At 51.2% G+C, this 22,362-nt stretch overlaps 1 protein-coding gene and 1 non-coding gene across 9 annotated transcripts; both read left to right on the top strand.

Moving 5' to 3' along the window:
• The first annotated feature begins 37 nt into the window (after positions 1-37).
• On the top strand, positions 38-143 carry LOC131518340 (U6 spliceosomal RNA). Its single transcript, XR_009265031.1, has one exon. It is a non-coding gene; the product is annotated as a U6 spliceosomal RNA (small nuclear RNA).
• Positions 144-4,512: 4,369 nt separating this feature from the next.
• On the top strand, positions 4,513-18,789 carry ISM2 (isthmin 2). Of its 8 annotated transcripts, none has more exons than XM_058739839.1 (6): positions 4,513-5,353; positions 11,937-12,179; positions 13,457-13,832; positions 15,470-15,610; positions 15,863-15,946; positions 17,124-18,789. In XM_058739839.1, the coding sequence occupies exons 1-6, from the start codon at positions 5,228-5,230 to the stop codon at positions 17,639-17,641; spliced, it is 1,488 nt and encodes a 495-aa protein (XP_058595822.1). In that variant the 5' UTR covers positions 4,513-5,227; the 3' UTR covers positions 17,642-18,789. The 8 variants fall into 8 exon arrangements, with proteins under 8 accessions (XP_058595822.1, XP_058595825.1, XP_058595826.1 ...); XM_058739842.1 differs by having other exon boundaries at positions 4,553-5,353; positions 13,457-13,700; XM_058739846.1 differs by lacking the exon at positions 4,513-5,353 and adding an exon at positions 5,663-5,780.
• Positions 18,790-22,362: the final 3,573 nt, after the last annotated feature.

Below are 22,362 nucleotides of genomic sequence, written 5' to 3'. Positions count from 1 at the left end.
AGAGTCCAAAAATAGTCCAAAATAGAGTCCAAAAATAGTGCTCACTTCGGCAGCACGTATACTAAAACTGGACCGGTACAGAGAGGATTAGCATGCCTCTGCACAAGGATGACACACGGATTTGTGAAGACTTCCACATTTTTGAGTGATGTATAGAATTGTTCAATCACTATATTGAACACCTGAAACTAATACAACACTGTTAATTATACTGGAATTAAAATTTAAAACTTAATAATAAAGTCCAGGAATAGACCTACACATATATGGTTAGTTGATTTTTGACAAAAGTGCCAAATGAATTCAATGCGGAAGGTACAGTTAGTCAACTAATGGTGCTGGAACAACTGAATATCTAGGGGAAATGACCTTCAACTCTTCCCTCACATATGCAACAGTTAAAGCAAAGATCTGAACATAAAAACTATAAAACTTCCCAGAGAAAATAGAAAAATCTGTGACTTTGGATTAGGCAACGATTTCTTAGAACACAAAAAGCATGGCTCAGAAATACTGATAAGCTGGACTTATCCAAATGAAAACTTCAAGGGACGCCTGGGTGGCTTGGTTAAGCATCCGATTCTTGGTTTCGGCTCAGGTCATAATCTCATGGTTCGTCAGATTGTGCCCCACGTCGGGCTCTGGGCTGACAGCATGGAGCCTGCTTAGGATTCTCTCTCTCCCTCTTTCTCTGCCCCTCCTCTCTCTCTATCAAAATAAATAAATGGACTTAAAAAAATGAAAACTTCAAGTTTCCACAAAAGGAAAATGCAAACTCCAGACTGAGATAAAACATGCATAACACATATCCAATAAAGGCTTTCTATCCGGAAAAAAACCCTTAAAACTCAATAAGGCAAGGCTATTCAATAAAAAATAGGCAAAAGATTTGAACACTTTTTTTTAAGATTTTATATTTTTAAAGTAATCTCCATGCCCAGCATGGGGCTCAAACTCACAACCCCGAGATCAAGAGTCTCGTGCCTTCCAAACCTAGCCAGCCAGATGCCCCAAAGATTTGAACAGAATTGTCACAAAAGGAGATGTGCTAATGGGCAGAAAAGCACAGGGAAAATGTTCAACATCACTGGTTGTCAGGGAAATGCAAATTAAAACTACACTAAGATTCCACTACTCACCTACCCACTACAATGGCTGAATTAAAAAAAATTTTTTTTTAATGTTTATTATTTTTGAGAGGCAGAGACAGAGCGAGACACAGAATCCAAAGCAGGCTCCAGGCTCTGAGCTGTCAGCACAGAGCCCGATGCGGGGCTCGAACTCACAGACTGCAAGATCATGACCTGAACTGAAGTAGGCCCTTAACCGACTGAGCCGCCCTGGTGCCCCTAGAATGGCTGAGTTTAAAAAGAATTACAATACCAAGTGTTGACAAAGGTATGGGAATACAAAGTGTATAGCCATTTGAGAAAACAATTTGGCAGACTGGGGCAGTGATTTCATCCACCTAAGAGAAGCATGCCCACACTTGCACTTGAATATTCACAGCTGCTAGATTTACACCAGCCCCAAACTAGAAACAATCCAAATGCTGTCATTGTGAGTGGCAAGGACGTTGTAGTATTATGTTCATGGGATGGAATACTGCTCAGCAATGAAGAGGAACAAATCACTGATACCTACAACTGTATGGATGAGTCTTAACATGCTCAAATAAACCAAACACAAAAGAAAACATAAATATGATTCTATTAATACAAAAATCTAGAAAGGCAGAAGTAACCCATGGTGACAGAGAGGGGATAAGTGGCTGCCAGGGAGCTAAGATTGGGAAGGTAGGAATGAACTGCATCCAACAGGATTTTCAAAAGATAATTTTGGGGCGCCTGGGTGGCTAGGTTGGTTAAGTGTCTGACTTCAGCTCAGGTCACAGTCTCATGGTTCGTGGGTTCTGGCTCTACACTGGGCTCTGTGCTGACAGCTCAGAGCCTGGAGTCTTCTTTGGATTCTGGGTCTCCCTCTCTCTCTGCCACTCCTCGGTTTGCGCTCTTTCTCAAAAATAAATAAACATTAAAAATGTTTTTTAAAAAGATAATTTTCAAAAAAACAGAATGATTCTCTTACAGATATAAAAATGAACATGAGTTAAAGATTTTCTTTAACTCCCAAATGAGGAAACTGGTAAAGATATTATAAGCAATCAAAGGAGATACTGAAAAACAAGAACATTTATAGATCAAGAATATTGAAATGGATGTGCAAATGTAGGCAAAACTGGGGGCACCTGGGTGGCTCAGTCAGTTAAGTGTCTGACTTTGGCTCAGGTTATGATTTCACGGTCCATGGGTTCGAGCCCTGCACCAGGTCCTGTGCTAGCAGCTCGGAGCCTGGAGCCTGCTTCAGATTCTGTGTCTCCCTCTCTTCTCTGCCCTTCCCCTGCTCGCGCTTCTCTCTCTCTCTCTCTCTCTCTCTCTCTCTCTCTCTCTCTCAAAAGTAAATAAAAATTAAGAAAAAAAAATGTAGGCAAAACTGGTTTCTTCTATACTGGGAGGTCAAATGAACCTCAGAGGACAGGACATAACTTGCATTTCCATATGTAATAACTGTTTTACTTCGTTATTCTTGCCTACAACCTATATAGGGCTGTAAAATAGCTCAAAGAATCAAAGAGGAGAATCAGATGAACTCAGAAGCATGTACTATATGTAGATGATGCCTTGTTTTCCACTGAAGATAACCAAGAGCATTCGTGAGGAGGCAGTGAGAACAGGAGAGGATATAATAGAACCAGTCAGGAGGCTACTACAGCTGTCCAGGTAAGGGGGAGAGGGGCCTGGAGCACAGTGGTAGTGACTGACTCAGACAGGTATGCACAAACGAATGAACTTGAGCTCTGACTTTGAGCTGGCAGAAGGTGTAAAAGTTTGATGAAAAGAGGGGCACCTGGGTGGCTCAGTTGGTTAAGCGTCCGACGTCAGCTCAGGTCATGATCTCTCAGTTCATGGGTTCGAACCCTGTGTCAGGCTCTAAGCTCAGAGCCTGGAGCCTGCTTCAGATTCCATGTCTCCCTCTCTCTCTGCCCCTCCCCTGCTTGTGCTCTGTCTCTGTCTCTCAAAAATGAATAAATGTTTAAAAATTGTTTTTTAAATGCTAAAGAACAAGGTAGTCTCACTTTTTGTCTAGAAAAAAAAAACAACAACAACAGTATGACAAAGCAGGTGCTCAAATGCAGGTTTCTTTGGGCTAACAGTTGAATGTTTACCATGTACCAAGCATTTTATTAGGTTGAACCTCATGAAATTGCCAATATTTGGCACTTTTGACCAAAAAATGGAAACTGCACCGTAATAAGAATCCTTAGCATAGATTCTTACTTCTTACACCTGTGAGGTAGGTACCCCCCCACCCCCACTCCCCCACTTTTATAAATGACAAATTCACCAAGAGGTCAAAGAACTTGTCCAATAATATCAACTTCTTAGTAAATGGTAGAAGCCGGATTCAAACCTTGGTGGCCAACTCCAGACCCAGTGTAATCCCTGTGATGCACTACTATTCAAACCACTGCCTATCAACAATAGCCAAAATATGGAAGAGCCCAAATGTCCATCGATGGATGAATGGATAAAGAAGATGTGGTAAATATATACAATGGAGTATTACTCGGCAATCAAAAAGAATGAAATCTTGCCATTTGCAGCTACGTGGATGGAACTGGAGGGTATTATGCTAAGTGAAATTTGTCAGAGAAAGACAAAAATCATATGACTTCACTCATATGAGGACTTTAAGAGACAAAACAGATGAGCATAAGGGAAGGGAAACAAAAGTAATATAAAAACAGGGAGGGGGACAAAACAGAAGAGCCTCATAAATATGGAGAACAAACAGGGTTACTGGAGGGGTTGTGGGAGGAGGGATGGGCTAAATGGGTAAGGGGCACTAAGGAATCTACTCCTGAAATCATTGTTGCACTATATGCTAACTAATTTGGGTGTAAATTTAAAAAAAAAAATTAAAAACAAAACAAAACAAAACACTGCAGAGCCCTAGCCTGTGCCGCTGGGGATTGGAATGGTTTCTTAGAACTGTGCCTGGGCCCCTAAGTTTTCCACTTTGGCTAAACCCAGATCCCAAGACTTACCCCTATGGCATATTTCCTGGCCATCCTCCCAGCACCTCCAGGGATTTGCTATTCCTGCCCTGAAACCAGGCAGCCTTTGTGGTCCCTGAATAGGCATTCTCCCTAGTGTCTTCCCACAGCTCCTCACTGATCTGTCCAAACCGCTCTGCCCCCGCCCTGCATCACTGCGCTCACATTCCCTCACAGCCCCCATCCAGGCCACTAAAATTGTCACTGCCCTTCAGCGTTCCTGATCTTTATCACGAGCTGAGGTTTTATTTCATGACCCGCATATGCTACACGTAAGGATCCCTGCACAAGAGTCTCGCTAGAGGGAGTGGGTGGTCCCATTGTTTTATCCGGGATAAAACTAGGTGACACCCAGTGGCCGGGCTAGATCTTCTGACCACTCCCTCAGCGTGTCTAGCTGCTGTGCTCCTGGGGCTCTACCCTCACATCTGAATCTCAACTCTCTCTCGGTTTTTGTGCTCTGAGAACATCCTGAGGAAATCGGGTGCACAGTGCCAGGTGTTTTTCTGGGCTCCACCTCCAGCTGGGGATCTCGGGGAGCCCTGGAGGAGTTACTTCCCGGCCTTCTTCCCTGAGCAAACCTACCTCGAGGCACAAACAAACATCTGCCCCAGGCCGCAGGGCTCTCACGCTGGGCTGCGGCGCGTTCCCCGCTCGCGGGGTCCTGGGGGTCCGTGTGTTCCCGCGCCGTCTGCGCGCCCGCGGGGAGGGCGACCCGCAGGAGTGGCAGTGCGGAGCCTGAGCGCGCCGTGCCGGCCGGTCGCGACGTCCCCCGAACAGGAATTCGCTCGGGGCTGCGACGGCACCAGCGGCGGGGACAGGGGGCGGGGAGGCGGCCAGATCAAAGGGAGCCGAGACTGTCCGGGCGCGTCGAGGAGCCGCCCCTCCGGGAAGGGCGGAGACATCCCGGGCGCTGACCCGAGAGCCGCGCGGTTCCCCCGCCCCGCGCGTCCCCGCGACCGCCGGTCTCCCCCACCTCCCGCCCCCGCCCCTCGCCCTCCGCGGCCGGCGCGCTCCCGCCCTTGGAGGAGGCGAGGCCCGGCGCAAACGGACGCGCGGGAGCGGCTCGGGAGGCGCGGAGGCTCGGCGCGGAGCAGCGCCGGCAGGGAGACGATGCCTCGACTGCCCGGCCGCGCGGGGCTCCTCCTCGGCGTGGTGCTGCTGGCGGCGCTGCTGGCCGCGGGCCGGGCGCTCCCCCTGAGGAAGCCGCGGCCCTGGAGCCCCGCGAGGCTGGCGGAGGTGAGCGGCGGGGAAAGGGGTCGGCGCGGGGTCCCGGGCGCGAGCGGCGACCTCCGAGGGCGGGCGCGGGGCGGGGACCAGGTGCGGCGGACTCCCCCCACCCCCCAAGCCCCCACCCCGACCGCGTGGCTGGCCGGCCGGCCGAGGACAGACTGCGCTAGTGGGCAGAGGGCCGGGCGCGGACCTCCCCCCACACGCCCCGAACGGCCCGGCCTCTCCCACCTGCGGCCGCCTCGCCCTGAGCGAACCTCTCCTGCAACCCCCCCGTCCGGGGGGCGCGTTCCGAGAGGAGTCGGGAGGGTGGGAGGGGAACGCGACGCTGCGCGGAGTTGCTGAGGTTCAACCCGCCGAATAACGGCCGGTGCAGCCTCAAATCAAACCTGCAAAAGATTGGAGTCCCTTTGGGTGTGAATTGAGACGAGATGAGGTAGTGAGTGGGGTCTTTCAACTTGCTGGAGAGTAATATCAGCCAGGGACCTTGATATTACTATGTAGTTGGAAGAGCAGAAGTCGCCAAGACGTGGCGGGGTGGGGGTGGGGGGCACTTTCTGGGTGGCCCGTGAGTGGGCTTTGGGGATGCGACCGAAAACAGAGGAGCGAGTCGGGGAAGAGTAGTTTAGACGCGAAGAGGAACCACGGTCTGTCGACACCTGTCTCCCTTCACCAGGGGTCCACAGTCCAGCCATCACTGCGTGGATTGTCCCCTTGGGGACAAAACCCTCCCGACTTGTTCCAAGGTTTGCGGGCTGGTGTGGTAGGGGGTCCTGGCTCCTTCCAGGCTCTGAGCTGTTCTAGGAGGAGGAGGCCAGAGTAGTTCTTTCCATTTTCCAGACGAAGGCACTAAGAGGCCCCGCCGGGTGCGTGCAGGAGACCGGTAGGTGAGCGGCACCAGAGCTTGGGCTGCTAGCAGTGCCCAGGCTGCTGAGGCCCTCCAGAGGCGGCGGGAAGCACCGCCTGCATTTGAGGTCTCTGTGGACTGGTGTTTTATCCACGTTTTTTTTCAACGCTGCCTTTCTAAGGAGCCTTTTAGACATTTTTCCCCCCTAAGTGCCTCTCCCACTGAAATTGGGATATACCATTTCATGACTATACTGTTTATGTATCATGGCACTTGGGTATGTTACAAACCATTGTAATATCTAAGATTTTTTGCCTCCTGTTGAGACTACATCCTGTAGACCAGAGTTTCTCATCCTCCACAGTCCTGTCATTTGGGGTTGTATAATTCTTTGTTGTGCCTTGTGGGACATTTAACAGCATCCTTGGCCTTAACCTGTTAGGTGTTTGTAGCACCCACTGCCGGACAGAGCCAGACATTGCCCTGAGTTTCCTGACGGACACCCCTCTCCCCCACCATTGCTGACAACCACTGCTGTAGACAAATCCAGAGGAAGTGAACATCCCCTGGCCAGTCCCACCTCCTAGGTGGAGGTGGCAGTGGTCATAAAGTTAATTGAATTGGCATTTTTTTCCTACTCATTTTGACATATTTTCTATTTTAGTACTTACTGCCTTGTATTGTGATTATTTTTGATATATTTGCCAGATCTTCCCCCGAGACCAGTCTAGAGGATAGGTTATTTCAGAGCCAAAGTCATACCCCCAGCTCCAGTATAGGGCCTGGTGGAACCCTCAAACATATGTTAAATTAGTGCCATGAATGAAAAACAGAGCTTAGAGCCCAGGACCTGGGGTTCTGGTCTCAGTGGGTCATTAACTCAGGTATGACTCACCTCAGATGATTTCCTGACATTTAAAATAAGGGGCTAAGTCATCTCTGTGATCCCATCCAGTTCAAATACTGCTTCAGAAGTCCATGTGATGTGTGTTAAAGCTGTTATGTAATCAAGGTGGTAGTTAAGACATTATGTTGACATAATGCAGACTGCTCTTCTAGGGCCTTAGGTGATATGTCAGAAATAAATGACAACTCCAGAGACTTTTATGACGAAGCTGAAGCACATACGGCCCCTCGGTGTTGTTCCCATGGGTGTTGGATGGGTGTTAGTCTCATTTTCCAGATGAAAAAAATCAAGGCACAGAGACATTAAGCCTGACTGAGACTGGGAGCCAGGTCTGTCATTTCAAGAGCTAGACCCGGGGCCTCAGGGTCCATCTTTGTATGTCATGCCCCAGCCTGCTCATCGTAAGTCTTGAAAGGTCTTGAAATCATTGACATCGTGAACAAAATGTGCCACCCTCCCTCTGGTCAGGCCTGTTGCTGAGCATCAGTTTACTCCCACAGTCAAATGGGAATAAGAGAACCCATTCTGTCAGATGGCCTGCTGGGTGAGAAAGCACTGGATGTACACATGTGTGGCATTGTTGTTACAAGAGTTTGTTGGGTGAGGCGCCTGGGTGGCTCAGTCGGGTAAGCATCTGACTCTTGATTTTGGCTCAGGTCATGATCTCACAGTTCATGACTTTGAGCCTCGCATCGGGCTCTGCACTGAGAGTGCAGAGCCTGCTTGAGATTCTGTCTCTCTCTTTGCCTTTCCCTCACTCATGCTCACTCTTTCTCTCTCTCTCCTCTCTCTGTACATTAAAAAGAGATTCAAACTCATAACATAGTTAAAAAAAAAAACAACAACACAAGGGTTTGTTGGGCACTAGACAGGCAAAGAAAGAATGACAGAACTCTGCCTTGGGTGTCTTCTGTTCTGGTTAGGATCCAAAAACCACCTGAACGGCCACAGTGCCTAGCATTTTGTGGTCCTTGTCTTGTTTTCCTTGTTTTAGGGACGAGGAAACAGACAGTGGGTCTAATAACTAAGCCTCGGGTCTGCAGCTAGTGAGTGGCTGTCTCTCAGGCAGAGCTAAGTTTGAAGCCAAGCTTCGATGTTATTACAACCTTGGACTTTATGTAAATCCCTTACCCTCTCTGAGCCTCCATAGCCTCATCATTAACATAGAGACAGTCACATTCACCCCTTGGGGTGCTAGTGTTCATTCAGTCACTCAGCAGTGATTTATTGAGCTCCTCCCGTGTACCAGGCACAGGATACTGCGTGAAGCAAGCAGACAAAGTCCTACCTGCACTCTAGCTGGGGTGGCTGGGGTGACAGAAGGCACATCCAGGGCCTAGCTCAGGCCTGGTAGAGAAGATGTGCTCAGACAGTACTCACGGGTCAGGGCTCAGGGGGCTCTGCCCGTATCTCTGCCTTACTCCCTGTTGACAGTGTCCAGTTGCTTGAGGGCTGTCACGGGCACGAGGGCCTGTTTTCAGCTGTACATGACCGATCTGAGGTGCCCGGGGAACAAATCCTCTCCTCCACCCAGAAGCCCGCAATCAGTGACTGGTGAGGTTTGCAGGTATGTAGCCCAGCTCCCTACTTCTGGGACCAGTAGGATTGAGCTCCACTTGTCCACCATGGTCACTAACTTGATGGAGCATTCTTTATTAGCTGCCTCCCACCCCTGACCCACTCCCCCACTCCCTGCTGGTGTCTCCTGGGATCACCTTCCAAAGGAATGCCCTTGAATTCTGGTGTCAGCATTGGCTTCTGAAGAAACCCAAACTAAGACCCATGGCCCCACTCCACTCCTGAGAGTTCTGGGGCCTGAAGCACAGAGCAGGGGCTCTAAGCAGCTCTAGAGAAGGGTGGCTGTGACGTGTGGCTGTGGTGGTTAGCCAGGATTTTCTATGGCCTAGAGGTTGGAGAGGGCTGGAAATGAATATTCTGAGCCCTGCTGGATGCTAGCTCTCTCCCATCATTGTTCTCATTTTACACATAAGGATGCTCATAGAGGTTCTGTCCCGTCAGGGTCCCACAGGTCAGAAACCAGACTATTCAGGGATTCAGATCTAAGCAGCCTGACTTTAGAGCAAGGTTTCTTTCCTTTTTTTTTTTTTTAAGTTTATTTATTTATTTAAGTAATCTCTACACTCAGCATTGGGGCTCAAACTCACAACCCCAAGATCAAGAGTCACATGCTCTACCAATTGAACCAGGCAGGCGCCCCCTAGAGCAGGGTTTCTTAATTGCAGCACTGTTTTTAAAAAAACTTAAAAAAAAAATTTTTTTTTTAATGTTTATTTATTTTTGAGAGAGAGAGAGAGAGAGAGAGACAGAGTGCAAGCAGGGGAGGGTCAGAGAGAGAGGGAGGCACAGAATCCAAAGCAGGTTCCAGGCTCTGAGCTGTCAGCACAGAGCCCGACGTGGGGCTTGAACCCATGAACCGTGAGATCATGACCTGAGCTGAAGTCGGCACTTAACCAACTGAGCCACCCTGGCACACATAAAAAAAATTTTTTTTTAATTTATTTATTTTGAGGAGAGAGAGAGAGAGTGAGTATAAGTGGGGGAGGGGCAGAGAGAGAGAGAGAGAGAGAGAGAGAGAGAGAGAGAGACAGACAGAATCTGAAACAGGCTCCAGGCTCCGAGCTGTCAGCACAGAGCCCATCGCAGGGCTCTAACTCAGGAACAATGAGATCGTGACCTAGGCCGAAGTCCATGCTTGACTGGCTGAGCCACCCAGGTGCCCCTTGATTGCAGCACTGTTGACATTCTGGACTGGATGATTTTTGTGAGGGCTGTCCTATGTGTTGTAGGATCTCCCACATGGTGCCAGTAGAACCCCTCTCCAAGTGACAACCACAAATGTCTCCAGACATTGCCAAATGTTCTCAGATGAGAACCATTGCTTAACTACCCACTCACGAGGCAGTGATATCCACCTCAGCCAGAAAGGCTGCAGACCCTGAACTCCTGCAGTCCTGAGGCTGCAGACAGAGGAGCTACTGAGCCAAGGCACCGGGACAGTTAGGGCTTTGGTGGCATAGTGAGTGGGAGCTGCCAGGAAAGCAGCATATGGGGATGTTCCAGGCCTCCAAGACTGGTCAGTGAAGGAGATGAGTTGTTCTTACTCATCTGTCCATCCTCTCTGCTTGTCTGGCCTGGCTGTTGAGACCAGAGCACTTTGACTCAGTAACAGATTCCAGGGCCAGGCTCAGATGGGCCATGGTGATTAGTGCAGGAGCCTTGGAACCAGGTGTTTGGGCAACACCGAAGGAGGGGGTTAAAGGGGAGAGGCCAAAGGTTCTGACTCTCTTTTTCAACCCAAGGAAAGAAAGTCATAGTGAGAAATTAGACTGAATAAGCCCCTGATTTGTGAAATAGACTCTCCACACTCTTGCCTGTAGTGTCAGAGCAAAACAGTTAAGGAGTGTGAGCTCTCAGGTGCCTGGCTGGCTCAGTTGGTAGAATGTGTGACTCGATCTCAGTGTTGTGGGTTCGAGTCCCACGTTGGATGTAGAGATTACTTAATAAAATCTTAGAGAGAGAGAGAGAGAGAGAGAGAGAGAGAGAGAGAGAGAGAGAATGGGCTCTGGACCCAGGCTGTCTGTTTCAAATCCTAGGCTCTGCCACTAAATGTCTGTGTGACCTGAGGCAAGTTACTTGCCCTCTCTGTGCTTTAGTTTCCATTGTCAAAATGGGGATGACAGCTAGCACCTACCTCTGAGGGTTGTTGGGAGAATGAAATGAATGATTAAGTGTTTAGAATAGTGCCTGGCACACACATGCTGTGGAAGTAAGTGTTTGATAAATAAATTTCTGACAATCCTTCCAGGTAGGAATTATCCTCATTTTGCAGATCAAGTTGAATGAGCTAGGAAGAGGCAGAGCTAGGATTTGAACCCAAGCTGATCTGACTGTCCAGACCTGTGTTTTTTCACATGGCTTTAGGTATGAGATGGGAAGTGGGGTCAAGGCTGTGGCCTGGGTGGGGCATGCTTTACATCATAAGGCAGCTCTGGACAGTGCCCCCTCTGTCCTGTTGTAGAGACCTGAGCAATGGCTGTAGCCTGGAAGTAGGTGGATGGCCACCCCAGTGTCCCACTGTCTGAGCAGGTGAGGGCTGCTGCTGGAGTCAGAGACAACTAGGGTCTTTCACTTACTATCTGAGCCGAGGCAGGGACTGTCACGGTGTGGACCCCATGGGCACTGGCTGGTGGAGGGAATTACCTGGCAGACAGACAGCTGCGACGGCACCTGAACTAGGAAAAGGCGCTGGGTCCCAGACGGGCAGGAGGAGGAAGGTAGCAGTGGTCAGAGATGCTAAGGAACACAGCCCTCACGTGGACAGCTTGGGAGGGTCAGTGACAGGGGAGCCTGCTGGGGGAAGGCCCAGGTCTGCCACTACCCTCCTTGTCAGCCTTTCTGGGCCTTCCTGCCCTGACTTGTGAGACCCGCCATCTGTTCCTGGGCAAGAGCCCTGGGGGATTCTGAGGCATGTGGTCTGTGAACTGCACTTGGAAACACTGCCTTAAACAACATGCTTCCCTCTATGGACCTCAGTTTCTTCATCTGTAAAATGAGGAGGTTGGCTTATGTTTCTTCCACGTGTAGAAACCTGATTTAGCCCCCCTGTTATGCCTCACGTTGGCACCATTTGTCCAAGCACTCTGTGCACATGGCCTCATTTACTCTCTGAGGCGTTAAAACACGTATGTTTGGATCCATGGTCACAGGGTGAATTTGTGGCCTGGTCAGACCCCAAGACTCCTGCATTGCCTACTTTGGGTCCATTTGGGGTAAGCCCTGACCCCAATCACCCCCTCCTCCCCTTCTCTCTCCTTCAGGTCTCAGCCTCCCCAGATCCCAGCTCTCCTAGGGAAGAGGAGAGGATCCCCCTGCTCCCCAGAACCCGCCTCCAGGCAGGGCCACGCCAACATAGGCGCCGGGCTCTCAGTGACCCAGCAGCCCTGAGCCTGGACAAGGCGTCCATGCCAAGGACCCTGGAGGACACTCCCTTGCTGCTGGAGCTGCAGAAGCTGCCAGGATTGGCCAACACAGACTTGACTGCCCCAAACCCCAATATCCAGGTGAGAGCTACAGGAGGGCATAGGCCCAGTGGACACCTAGAGAGGAACTGGGCTGACCAGCTCCATCCTGAGGTCAGGCGTCCCCATCCTGTATTCCTTGGAGGGCGGGGGTTCTTTTGGGGGTCACAGAGTAGTGGGGGCTGCTCCTCTACTTCCCAGCTGCGGGCTGAGCAGGGCATGTGGCCCTCTGAGCCTGTGTTTTCCAGTCCATAGCAAAGGAGAAACAGCACCAGCCTGGTAGGGCTGTCATGAAGACCCAAGGAGTGGGGAAGCTTTGTGAATGGCAGGGCCTTCTAGGGAAATGGGGAAGGGGCGACTTGTGGCCCCTACCCAGACCCAACCCTTCCTGCAGGGTTGGTTGTGTGCAGAATGGGGTGGGCTCGTGGTAGGGGGCTGCCCGCCAGAGGGGCTTTATGGAGCCAGTGGGATTCCAGTTTACATTCTCCACTGCCAGTCCTCAATCCCTGATGATAAGAGTTCTGCATTTTGTGCAGCACCTACAGTTTGCAAAACACTTTCATCAAAAGAGAAAAGGCAAGGAGGAAGTGTAGAAACTAACATTCTAAAATTGTTTAAAAGTTTGTGTGTATGCATGTGCGCGTGCGTGCATGTGTAAAACCTGGAAGTTTAATTATCAAAATGTTATTTGTCAGAGATGGAGTGGGGGTGATTTTAATTTTTTTCATTATATTTTGCTGGTTTTCCCCCAAATTGTGTTCGGCGATCTCGTATTATTTTATAATAGCCAAAAACAATGTTTCAAAGTTCACTTTCATGTAAATGATTTCATGTTACTTATTTCCAGTCCACAATGTGGTGAATGAGAGCCCCCCCACCCCCGCCCCACCCAGGGCTGCTGTGGGACTTTGCTTTCTTTGCTATCATTTTCCAGCCCTACAGCGAGACCCAAGGCTGTTAGTGGCCCCTAATTCTGGGCAGCCTGCAGCAGAGTTCACAGCCAGCTTCTCTTAAACTAGTGGGTCTCTACCCTTGGCACATGTTAGAGCCACCATGCCTAGCCCCACCTCAGATAATTAAATTCATGTCTAGGGTTAGGTCAAGGAGTCTGGAATATCCAGGGGATTCTGATGCACAGCCAAGTCTTAAATTGTGACCCCGTGTGCCCTGGGAAGCCAGGAAGGTTGGCCAAGAGAATGAGCTGGTTTGGAGGAAAGGTTGGTCCTCTGCCCCTGCCCCCACACTTGTCATCTCTCCTCTCCTTGGAGCCTTGCTCTGAGCACTCCTTCACTGGCCGGCCTGTGTCTGACCCTCTGCAGGTGACCATCGAGGTGGTGGAGGATCCCCAGGCCGAGGTGGAGATGGACCTATTGGCTGAGCCCAGCAGTCGCTGGCCCCAGGGTGCCTCTAGCTGGCTGTCCGCCAAGGAGCTCTTCTGGCCCCTATTCTGGAGCTACCTGGAGGGCGAGGAGGGGAGGACCAATCTCAAGGGCAGAGCCCCAGGGGAAGAAGAGGAGGAGGAAGAAGTGGAGGAGGAGGATTACCCTGCAGAGTATAGTGAGAGTGAGGACCAGGAGGACAACGAGGAGGAAGAGGAGGAGGAGGAGGAGCCTGGGTTCAGTGGGGCCACAGGCAGCTGGGAGCAGGGCTGGCTGGCCCCTGGGGACTGGGCCTTCAAGGAGCCAGACGGCTATGGTGAGCATCCCCACCTTGGCATCCCCGGCTGCTGCTTCTGGAAGTTCTGAGAGTAACTGGGGCTAAAGGGAGGCCTGAGAGCTTCACCAAGCAGGGGCAGCTATGAAGGCCAGAAGCTTAGGCCTGTACAAACACCATCATCTGCTAAATAGAAACATTATCCATAGCTTGCAAAATCTGTTTTTCCCCCAAACATTTGACCTTCACAACAACCCTGAGACCCCCTAAGCAAATCGACGTTTGTTAATTTTATATATATTCATAGCTGTCACTTTCCAACAAATTGGGAAATATGATAAACCGCACCACTCATAACTGACCTCATTTTCAGACTGTGTGGGCTTGAATCCTGGCTCTGCTGCTTACCCGCTGAGTGACCTTGGGCAAGTTACTTAATCTCTCTATGCCTAATTTACTTCCTCTCTAAAATGGAGAATGGCACAACCCTTAATTACATAAGATTGGGCGTAGAGGGTATTGAGTTAATACATTTAAAGTGCCAGCATGTAGTAAACTAATTATTGGCTATTTTTATTATTTTTATTAGAAAACAACATAGCACAGACTATCAGAAAATACCACCTAACACCTGGCCAGCTCCCATGACAGCCATTCTTGTTGTCGTTCAGGTTTTCCTGGGTACAGATGTGTTTCATGGACAGTTACAGCCATTCTCCCTAGAGCCCTGGTATTTCATCCTTGGACAGCGGTGCCATCATTAAGACTAAGGCATAGCAGGCTTTCCTTGGTTCACCAAAATGATGTAAATTGGCAGTTTTCATGCCTTTCAGCTTTTCTTCCATTAATTTTCCTTAAACTCTTGGTGCCCACCTGCTCTGGCATGCCTGGGAAGTGAGGAGAGAGCTGGGTATGTCAGTACTTTGGGGGTTCCACAGAGCCCTCTGGGTCCTCAGACCTGCAACAGCCAGAGGTCTGAGGGTGCAGTCATGGTGTATTTCAGGTTCCTCAGACCAGGTCTTGGTCCCTTTCATGGAAAGTCAGGACTTTCCTTAATGTCCCCAGTGCTGGGGAAGTGTTGTCAGCCTTGGTTTTAATTGACATAAAAATTATAGGTCAGAGGAGCGCCTGGGTGGCTCAGTTGGTTGAACGTCTGACTTCGTCTCAGGTGATGATCTCTCGGTTTGTGAGTTCGAGCCCTGCATCGGGCTTGCTGCTGTCAGTGCAGAGCCCACTTAGGATCCTCTGTCCACCCCCCCTTCTCTGTCCATCCCCTGCTCTCTCTCTCTCTCTCAAAAATAAATAAACATTAAAAAATTACAAAAAAAAACCCCTCTAGGTCAGAGACATAGGGGGACTTGCCCAGGGTCACATTGACAGTGGTCAGGTAGCTTCCAGCCCCAGATATCTTTTTCTCATCGCTGTGTTGGCACAGAGTGGGTGGCTGGGATTGTTGCTGTGTCTGTAGAGCCACCTGATGATTTACATGGGTGTCTACCATGCAAGGGTCCCCGGCTGAGGGACAGGTGGGGGCTGAAGTCCAGCCCGTGCTTCGTCCGCTAGGCTGGGAGCCCTGGCACGGATGGCACCCTCCTGAGGAAGGGGTACCCTTAGCTAATCTGCACCAATGCGCCCTGTGGGCTGTGCTCACTCACCCCTGGCTCCCTGCCTTGACCCAGACTATGAGCTTCAAGAGGAGTGGAGCCCCTGGTCTCCCTGCAGTGGGAGCTGCGGCAGCGGCAGCCAGAGGAGGACTCGGCCCTGCGGCTACGCCTGCACTGCCACCGAGTCCCGTGCCTGCGACCTGCCCCTTTGTCCTGGTGAGACGAACCCCAGCTCCTACACAGGCAGAGGCTTACACTCTGGGCTTGGCCCCCTGGGAATGTGGGCCTTGTTTGAGGGTGGGGCCTGGAGAAGGGATGCAGGAAGCTTATAGACACGGTGGTTCTGCCTCGTCCCAGGCCTAGTCCAGATGCTGTGGGCACCGAGAGCCTAGTGAGGGCTGGGCTTCCCCACTGGGAGCACAGAGGTGCCCTGGGGCCCCACCAGCCTGGCCTCCTCTCTTCCCAAAGGCACCGAGGACAAGGACCCCTCGGGCTTCCCCGGTGAGGGGTGGCCGCCCCTGGCTCACAATGCTACGGACATGCTCAGCCCAGGTCAGTGGGGAGCTAGGCCCTGCTCCTGGGGGCTTGGGGAGAACCTCTCTCGGGAGGGTGGAGCATCACTGCACAGGAGGAATCTCACCCCCATCCACTGAGGCAGAGTACATGTTCCAGCTGGAAGATTAGTCTCCCCAGCAAAGAGGCCCTGTCATTTCTGAGTCCCTGTCATTTCTAGCCAGGCCATTGGCCTTTCCCAACCTGATATTCCTGCTGGGAAGACCGTCCTGATGGGAGCCACTGAGCTTGGAGATCCATCTGGTGGGGCATATTCTCCCTGGCTGCGGGAAGGGATGGGGACATTCTGGCTTCCACTCCCGGGTGCTCTTGGAGGCTCCTGGGTAGGCTCTGTGTGGGAAGGGGTGCTGTCAGAAACAGTTTAGGGGCCAGAATTCCAGGACTGCTCCTTCCAGCAGTTTGGAGCAGACGGTACTTTCACTGGGACATTCTGCATCCCTGTCTCTTGGTGTCACTTGCCCCTCACAAAGAGGTAGGCAGCTGCCAACAGGCCCCCTTGCGGGTGGGACCTATGCTCAATACTGTGAAGCTCCCTCAGCTGGCGTGGTGGGCCTGGCACCGTGCAGGACAGGGGTTCCCAGAAGACTAAGGCCCAGGATCTGCCTTCAAAGAGCTCGGGTGTTAGGGGGAGAGACACACACGACCAACTTGAGCACGATGCTGCAGAGTGTGCCCTAAAGTTCTGGAGCGAGGAGGAAAGAGCCATTCCTTCTGCGTGGCCAGAGTCAGTGGCCACATTCCCAAGGTAGAGAGAAGGGAGGAAGACAGCATAGATGGAGGGGGTCACAGCGGGCAGAGGTGAGAGTGGGCCGACACGCTTTCTTACCAGTTGCTTAAAACAGCGGTTCCTGCGCCCAACCACCCCAGCTCCTTCCCCAAGACCCCAGATCTCCCCCACCATCCAGCACATAAAGGGACAGCACCTGGCACTTCAGACAGCCTCCAGGCTCCTCCTCCAGCCCCTTGGCCAACATCCATTCTGAGCCGTAGCCTCTGGCTCCGGGTTTCCTGGGTGGTTGTGTGGTAGCCCTTATCTGGCAACAGAGGAGGCCAAGCTGGGCTGCACTCAGCTCCGGTGCGGGGCCTTCTCCAGGCATTGGCCCTTGATCATCCCCCACCCCACCTCGGGGCTGACTGGCTCCCCTCCCCTCTGCAGATGTGGATAGCTGTGAGAAGTGGCTGAACTGCAAGAGTGACTTCCTAGCCAAGTACCTGAGTCAGGTGCTGCAGGACCTGCCCAGCTGCCCATGTGCGTACCCGCTGGAGGCCGTGTACAGCGCGGTGAGCCTGCAGGATGAGCACCGGGGCCGAAGCTTCCAGTGGAGGGATGCCAGCGGGCCTCGAGAGCACCTGGACGTGTACCAGCCCACGGCGCGCTTCTGCCTGCGCTCGCTGCTGTCCGTGGAGAGCAGCACCCTGGCCGCCCAGCACTGCTGCTACGATGCGGGCAGCCGGCTGCTGACTCGGGGCAAGGGCGCCGGTGTGCCTGACCTCGTCAGCACCGACTTCTCACCTGAGCTGCACTTCAAGGTGGACACGCTGCCCTGGATCCTCTGTAAGGGGGACTGGAGCCGCTACCACGCTGTGCGGCCTCCCAACAATGGCCGGGCCTGCGCCGACAACCCTCCCGAGGAGGAGTACCTGGCCCAGTTGCAGGAGGCCAAGCAGTACTAACCAGGGGGCTGCTGTTCTGGAGAAGATTCCTCTGCACACCCCTCACCCTGCCTCTGCCCAGACCCCGTGAGGCCGGCCGGCCTGGTGCCGCGGGCCCTCTGCTTGTGAACCCAAGGCAGGTCAGCACCCCAGGTGTCGGTGTGGGGCTGGGGACAAGGTCGAGGGGTGTACAGGGCCCAGGCTGAGGGAGGGAGCTCAGCCCCCAAGGTCTCTGGGTGATGGGGGAGGGGGGAAGTGTGTGTCTGTGGGGGCTGCCCTCTCCTGCCCCCTGGGAGGTGCTGTCCCAGCCCGGCCACTCATTTTCCTCCCTCTCCCTCTGAGCTGGGCTCTTCCACCCTGGCTCTGGGCACACGTCGTGATTCCCAGGTCCTGTGGTGCCACAGCTGCATTTTGTCAGGCTGACAGCCAGCCTAGCAGCCAGCCCTCTTTATCTCTGGTTGGTTGCGGGAGGCCCCCTTGTCCCACCCCTGCTGGGAGCCACCACAGACCCACACCGGGGCCCTAACAGGTTCTCCTCAACTCCGAGCTGCTTTTCAGTGGACACTACTTTGGTTAGGGCTGAAGTCAACCCGTGGGGCCCAGTGTGGACAGACAGGCTGAGGTGGCCGAGACAGAGCCGGCTCCTGGCTGGGAATGGGTCAACCAGTTCAGGTCCCTTTCTTTGTCCAGCAATCTCTGCTCTGTCCAGGTTGTAGGGATGTGCAGAACTGGATGGCACTGCCCTGAATGGACACAGCTGCCAGGTCTGGGTGGGCTCAGAACAGCTCAGGAGGATGTGCACCATGGTGAGCTGGTACACCAGTTCTCGGCTCGGGGTTGGCGGCAGGGAAGCCCAGATTTGGGCAGTTTCTGTGGTGTTTGTAAAGGCTCCCACCATGGCCCACTTGACGCTCCCGAGGTGATGTCATTGAATGCACTGAGCTCAGAGCTGGGAAGAGATGCACATAATCGGCTCACCTAGCAAACCTGGTGCTTCTTCCCTGCCCTCCTCACCCCCAAAATCTTACTTCCTTGCCTTGTGTGGGGTTGAAGGGCTGAAGTCCCCACCATCCTGTTCACAAAAGCTCCAAAAGGTGGGAACTTCAGCCCCTAGACAGCCGCCCTGAAGCTCTTTGTGATCCTCAGCAATAAAGCACTTTATTTTCAAATTCTGTCTGATGAAGAATTTGGAGCCTCACCAGAGGTGTAGGGAGCCCTGTGTACAGCCCAATCCAAGCCCCCATGGTCGTGTTTGTGACTCCTTAACCTAGCCGGGCAGGCAGAGCTCCTGGGATACAGAGTTTAGATGTAGATGTGAGTTATCCCTACTCATACTTGTACAGGGTTTCCTAGGAGGTACGGACCTCAGAGCACATTTACTAGTTCTTGGGGAACAGGAAGACTTCCAAGGCAGAGGTCAATTAGCATGCACTCCAGAGGAAGTGGCCCTATTTCCCCAAGTACCTTGCTGCAAGTTTGGGCAGAGTTGCCCAAAGGACTACCCCTATCAGATGACAGAAGTGGACCTGTACCCTGCCTTGGTTGCTACCCTTAACAGACACTGCACTGTCACTACTGGCATCTGGGGAAGGACAGAGACACATCGGGAAGTAGGATGAGGCAAGGTATGTCCAGAGCCACCACCTGGAGACGCTCAGAGAACCAGATGTTTCCATAACGATCACACCTAGAGGTAAGTTTATTAGTCTGGTCCTGGGCCACAGTCTAAAAATACTCTGGTGCAACTAAAATATTACAGGGCCAGAGAGGGCAGGATCTCGTCACCAGATGGGATCCAAGTTCCCTCCCATTCTCTTGTCTGGGAAAATCAACATGATTAGTACAGGCATAATTTAATTATCTGTTAGCAGAAACTTTGTGTGTGTGTGTGTGTGTGTGTGTGTGTGTGTGTATTTATTTTGAGAGAGAGAACACTAGTGGAGAAGGGGCAGAGAGAGGAAGAGAATCCCAAGCAGGCTCCACATTGCCAGCGCAGAGCCCCGACTTGGGGCTCAATCTCACAAATCGTGAGATTATGACCTGAGCTGAAATCAAGTCAGACGCTTAACTGACTAAGCCATTCGGGTGCCCCGGCAGAAACTTTTTTTTTATAAGATAAAAATATCCTAGAGTCCTTTTTCACAGGAATCTGCTAATTCTCCTCCTTTCTAATATAACTCACCTTAACACTTGAACACACTGTCTAAATTTAATCTACACCTAGTGGTTGTCTATTACCCAAAAACTGAGTTTAGCCAGCCACATTTTTGATCTGTAAGTGACATGGGAAATTGCTACCATCTCAGACCACAGATGACAGAAGATAAAGGCGGTTTGGAAAGGAGTCTTGAAGAGGTTGGAGAGCAGGTCAGCTATAAAATGGTGTTTATTCAAACTCTACAAAGGAGAAAGAGGCACTGTGCAGGTGACTTTGGGCTCAGGGAATAGGTGTGTGTGAGGAGAAACAGTGATGGAGAGGTCACTGATCCTGTTAAAGGGAGGATTTTAGGAGCGGCCAGGACCAGAATCAGGTGGGGGCCCTCCCCCGTTTGGGTCCAGTGTTAGTGAGGTAACTGTCTTGCCTAGCTGTTCTTACTTTTCCAAACACCAGCCCTCGTGGCTGCACACCCAGCACGAACACCACTATTTCCAGTTTAGCTGCCCGTCATCAGGATGGCTTGCCCAATTTGTCTCCATCTGGTGTACCTGATAAAGGGTCCTAGGCTAGGCAAGACTGGTCAGATCGAATTCTTACTAGGGTTTAAAGCAACATAGTACGTCCCTTCCAGATCCTGCTGACTTCCTTTGTTGGAAGATAGAATGTTTCAGAGCCTTTGTCCTATTGTTCATGAGAAGGTCCCAAATGTGTTTCTTTGGCTCCTCCATTACAATTAGATTTTAACAGGTGGGGGTGCTTCTCAAAATGTGTCCTGACATCAGTATCACCTGGGGTATTTATGAAAATGTAAGTTCATGGGCCACACCCCACACCAAGTAAGAATCTTTTAGGGGTGGAGTCCACATTTTCTGAATTTAAGATTCCCCCAGATGATTCTTAGGTGAATCCTTGGCCTATGATTTGCAATTTAGCCAGTTAACTAGCTTTTCAAAATATTCTTGCTCAAGGGAGAACATTTGGGCCCTTGAGTCTGGAAGTCAGTAGGTACCATTACCTATGCTTCTATATTCGTCATCTCTAATGCTCTCATAAGGTACCTGTTATAACCATTATACAGGTAGGAAAATTTGCCCCATTTGTTAGAAGTGGTATGATTCAACCCAAGTCCAACCAAGTGCACAGTTTTGTATTTAGCTCGATCTGCGTTTTAGGCTCAAAAATGCTAGCAGCAAGGGGCACCTGGGTGGCTCAGTCGGGTAAGCATCCAACCCTTGATCTCAGCTCGGGTCTTGATCTCAGGGTTGTGAGTTCAAGCACCATATTTGGCACCACGCTGGGCATGGAGCCTACTTAAAATGCTAGCAGTAAAATGGCAGTGGTAAAAATGGGAACAGCCATCATTAGTACTGGGGATGTCAACTGTTACTGAGCAGGTCACAGGACAGTTAATTTGCCTGGTGCTTTGGCTTTTTTAAGGTATTTATAATCTCTACTTCAGATTTCTTTTAAAGAACTCTAGAATTGGTTAACTCTCCAGCCAGGCATGAAAGCGCTCCTATTTTGTCACTGGTCTCTGTGTGAGGAAGAGGAGTCTGTTAGGAAGGGTCCCTAGATTTGATTCAAGCTACAGTCCAGGTTCTCTATCAAAAGACTTCTTTTTGGACCCCCAAGAGGCAGATCTAATGCCAAATTAGATGCTAATTAGTTTAGTCCACCATTCCTTTGAGTAATTCAAGCCAAAAGTGGCTCTTGGGGGCCTAAATTATCCAGATCAGTACTGGTCTTTTGCTTTACAATGTTTTGGCCAAGTCACCTTGGTAGAATTAGCCTGCAGGCCTCACTGCCACCTAATAAAACAAGCAAAAATAGATGAAGGAAATAGCTGTGCCTGCAGGAGGTAGCATGTCTGGATTAGAAGGCCCTGACTCACACTGGGACACAGGGCACCAGGGCAGGGCTTGTGCGGGAAAGCGGCCCTCCCTGTTCAGGTAGTTACTTCTGCCACGTGGTGGCCTGAACTCCAGTTGAACATACCCCCGCCCTCTGGTCAGTGCTCAGTCAACTTGTTTAACGGAACCAGGTACTTAAAAAATACTTGACCAGGATATTCCTATCTTCCTCTTTCTGGGAGTACTAAGAGGCCTGGCATTTTTTTACTCCAGGAGGGATGCCTAACACACTAGAAATACAGCAGCCTCTTTAAGCAGATGAACCCAGCAACAGGGCAGTAGACATAGTGGTTTAGACTGGAGCACTGGCTCTGCAAGTTCCAGTCCTTCTCAACTCTTGCAAAGTATCAGCTGTAGGATCTGGGAGGTTACTGAAGGAAAACAAGACTTAGATTTTTCTAAGACAGAAATGCAGGTAGTAGCTTTTTCATAAGGCTATTATGGGGGTTAAATGAGCTAATGCAAGGGGGCTACTTAGTCTCCAGTACATAGAACTGCTCAGTAAGCAGAAGCTCTGAACCTGAGGTCCACAGTACCCCCTGCCACAGGGCAGGGGATCTTCCCATGTATCAAACCAGCACCTGGTGCTCGTCTCTTGAGAAGAGGCCACACAGAGAGGCAAGCCTAGGGTGCAGTTTCTTGGCACTGTTTACCCCTGAGAACCCCGCCTTGTC

This window comes from Neofelis nebulosa, chromosome 7 (assembly GCF_028018385.1).
Source record: "Neofelis nebulosa isolate mNeoNeb1 chromosome 7, mNeoNeb1.pri, whole genome shotgun sequence".
Taxonomy (NCBI): Eukaryota; Metazoa; Chordata; class Mammalia; order Carnivora; family Felidae; genus Neofelis; species Neofelis nebulosa.
Note: the sequence above shows the minus strand (reverse complement) of the source record. Positions and strands in the feature narration are given on the sequence as shown.

What these genes read in the sequence shown, in the direction of transcription:
- ISM2 (XM_058739839.1), top strand. Translation starts at nt 5,228, where the DNA reads ATGCCTCGACTGCCCGGCCGCGCGGGGCTCCTCCTCGGCGTGGTGCTG. An exon ending in CCCCAAACCCCAATATCCAG is followed by an intron (nt 12,180 to 13,456) that starts GTGAGAGCTACA and finishes GACCCTCTGCAG; the next exon opens with GTGACCATCGAGGTGGTGGA. An exon ending in CGACCTGCCCCTTTGTCCTG is followed by an intron (nt 15,611 to 15,862) that starts GTGAGACGAACC and finishes CTCTTCCCAAAG; the next exon opens with GCACCGAGGACAAGGACCCC.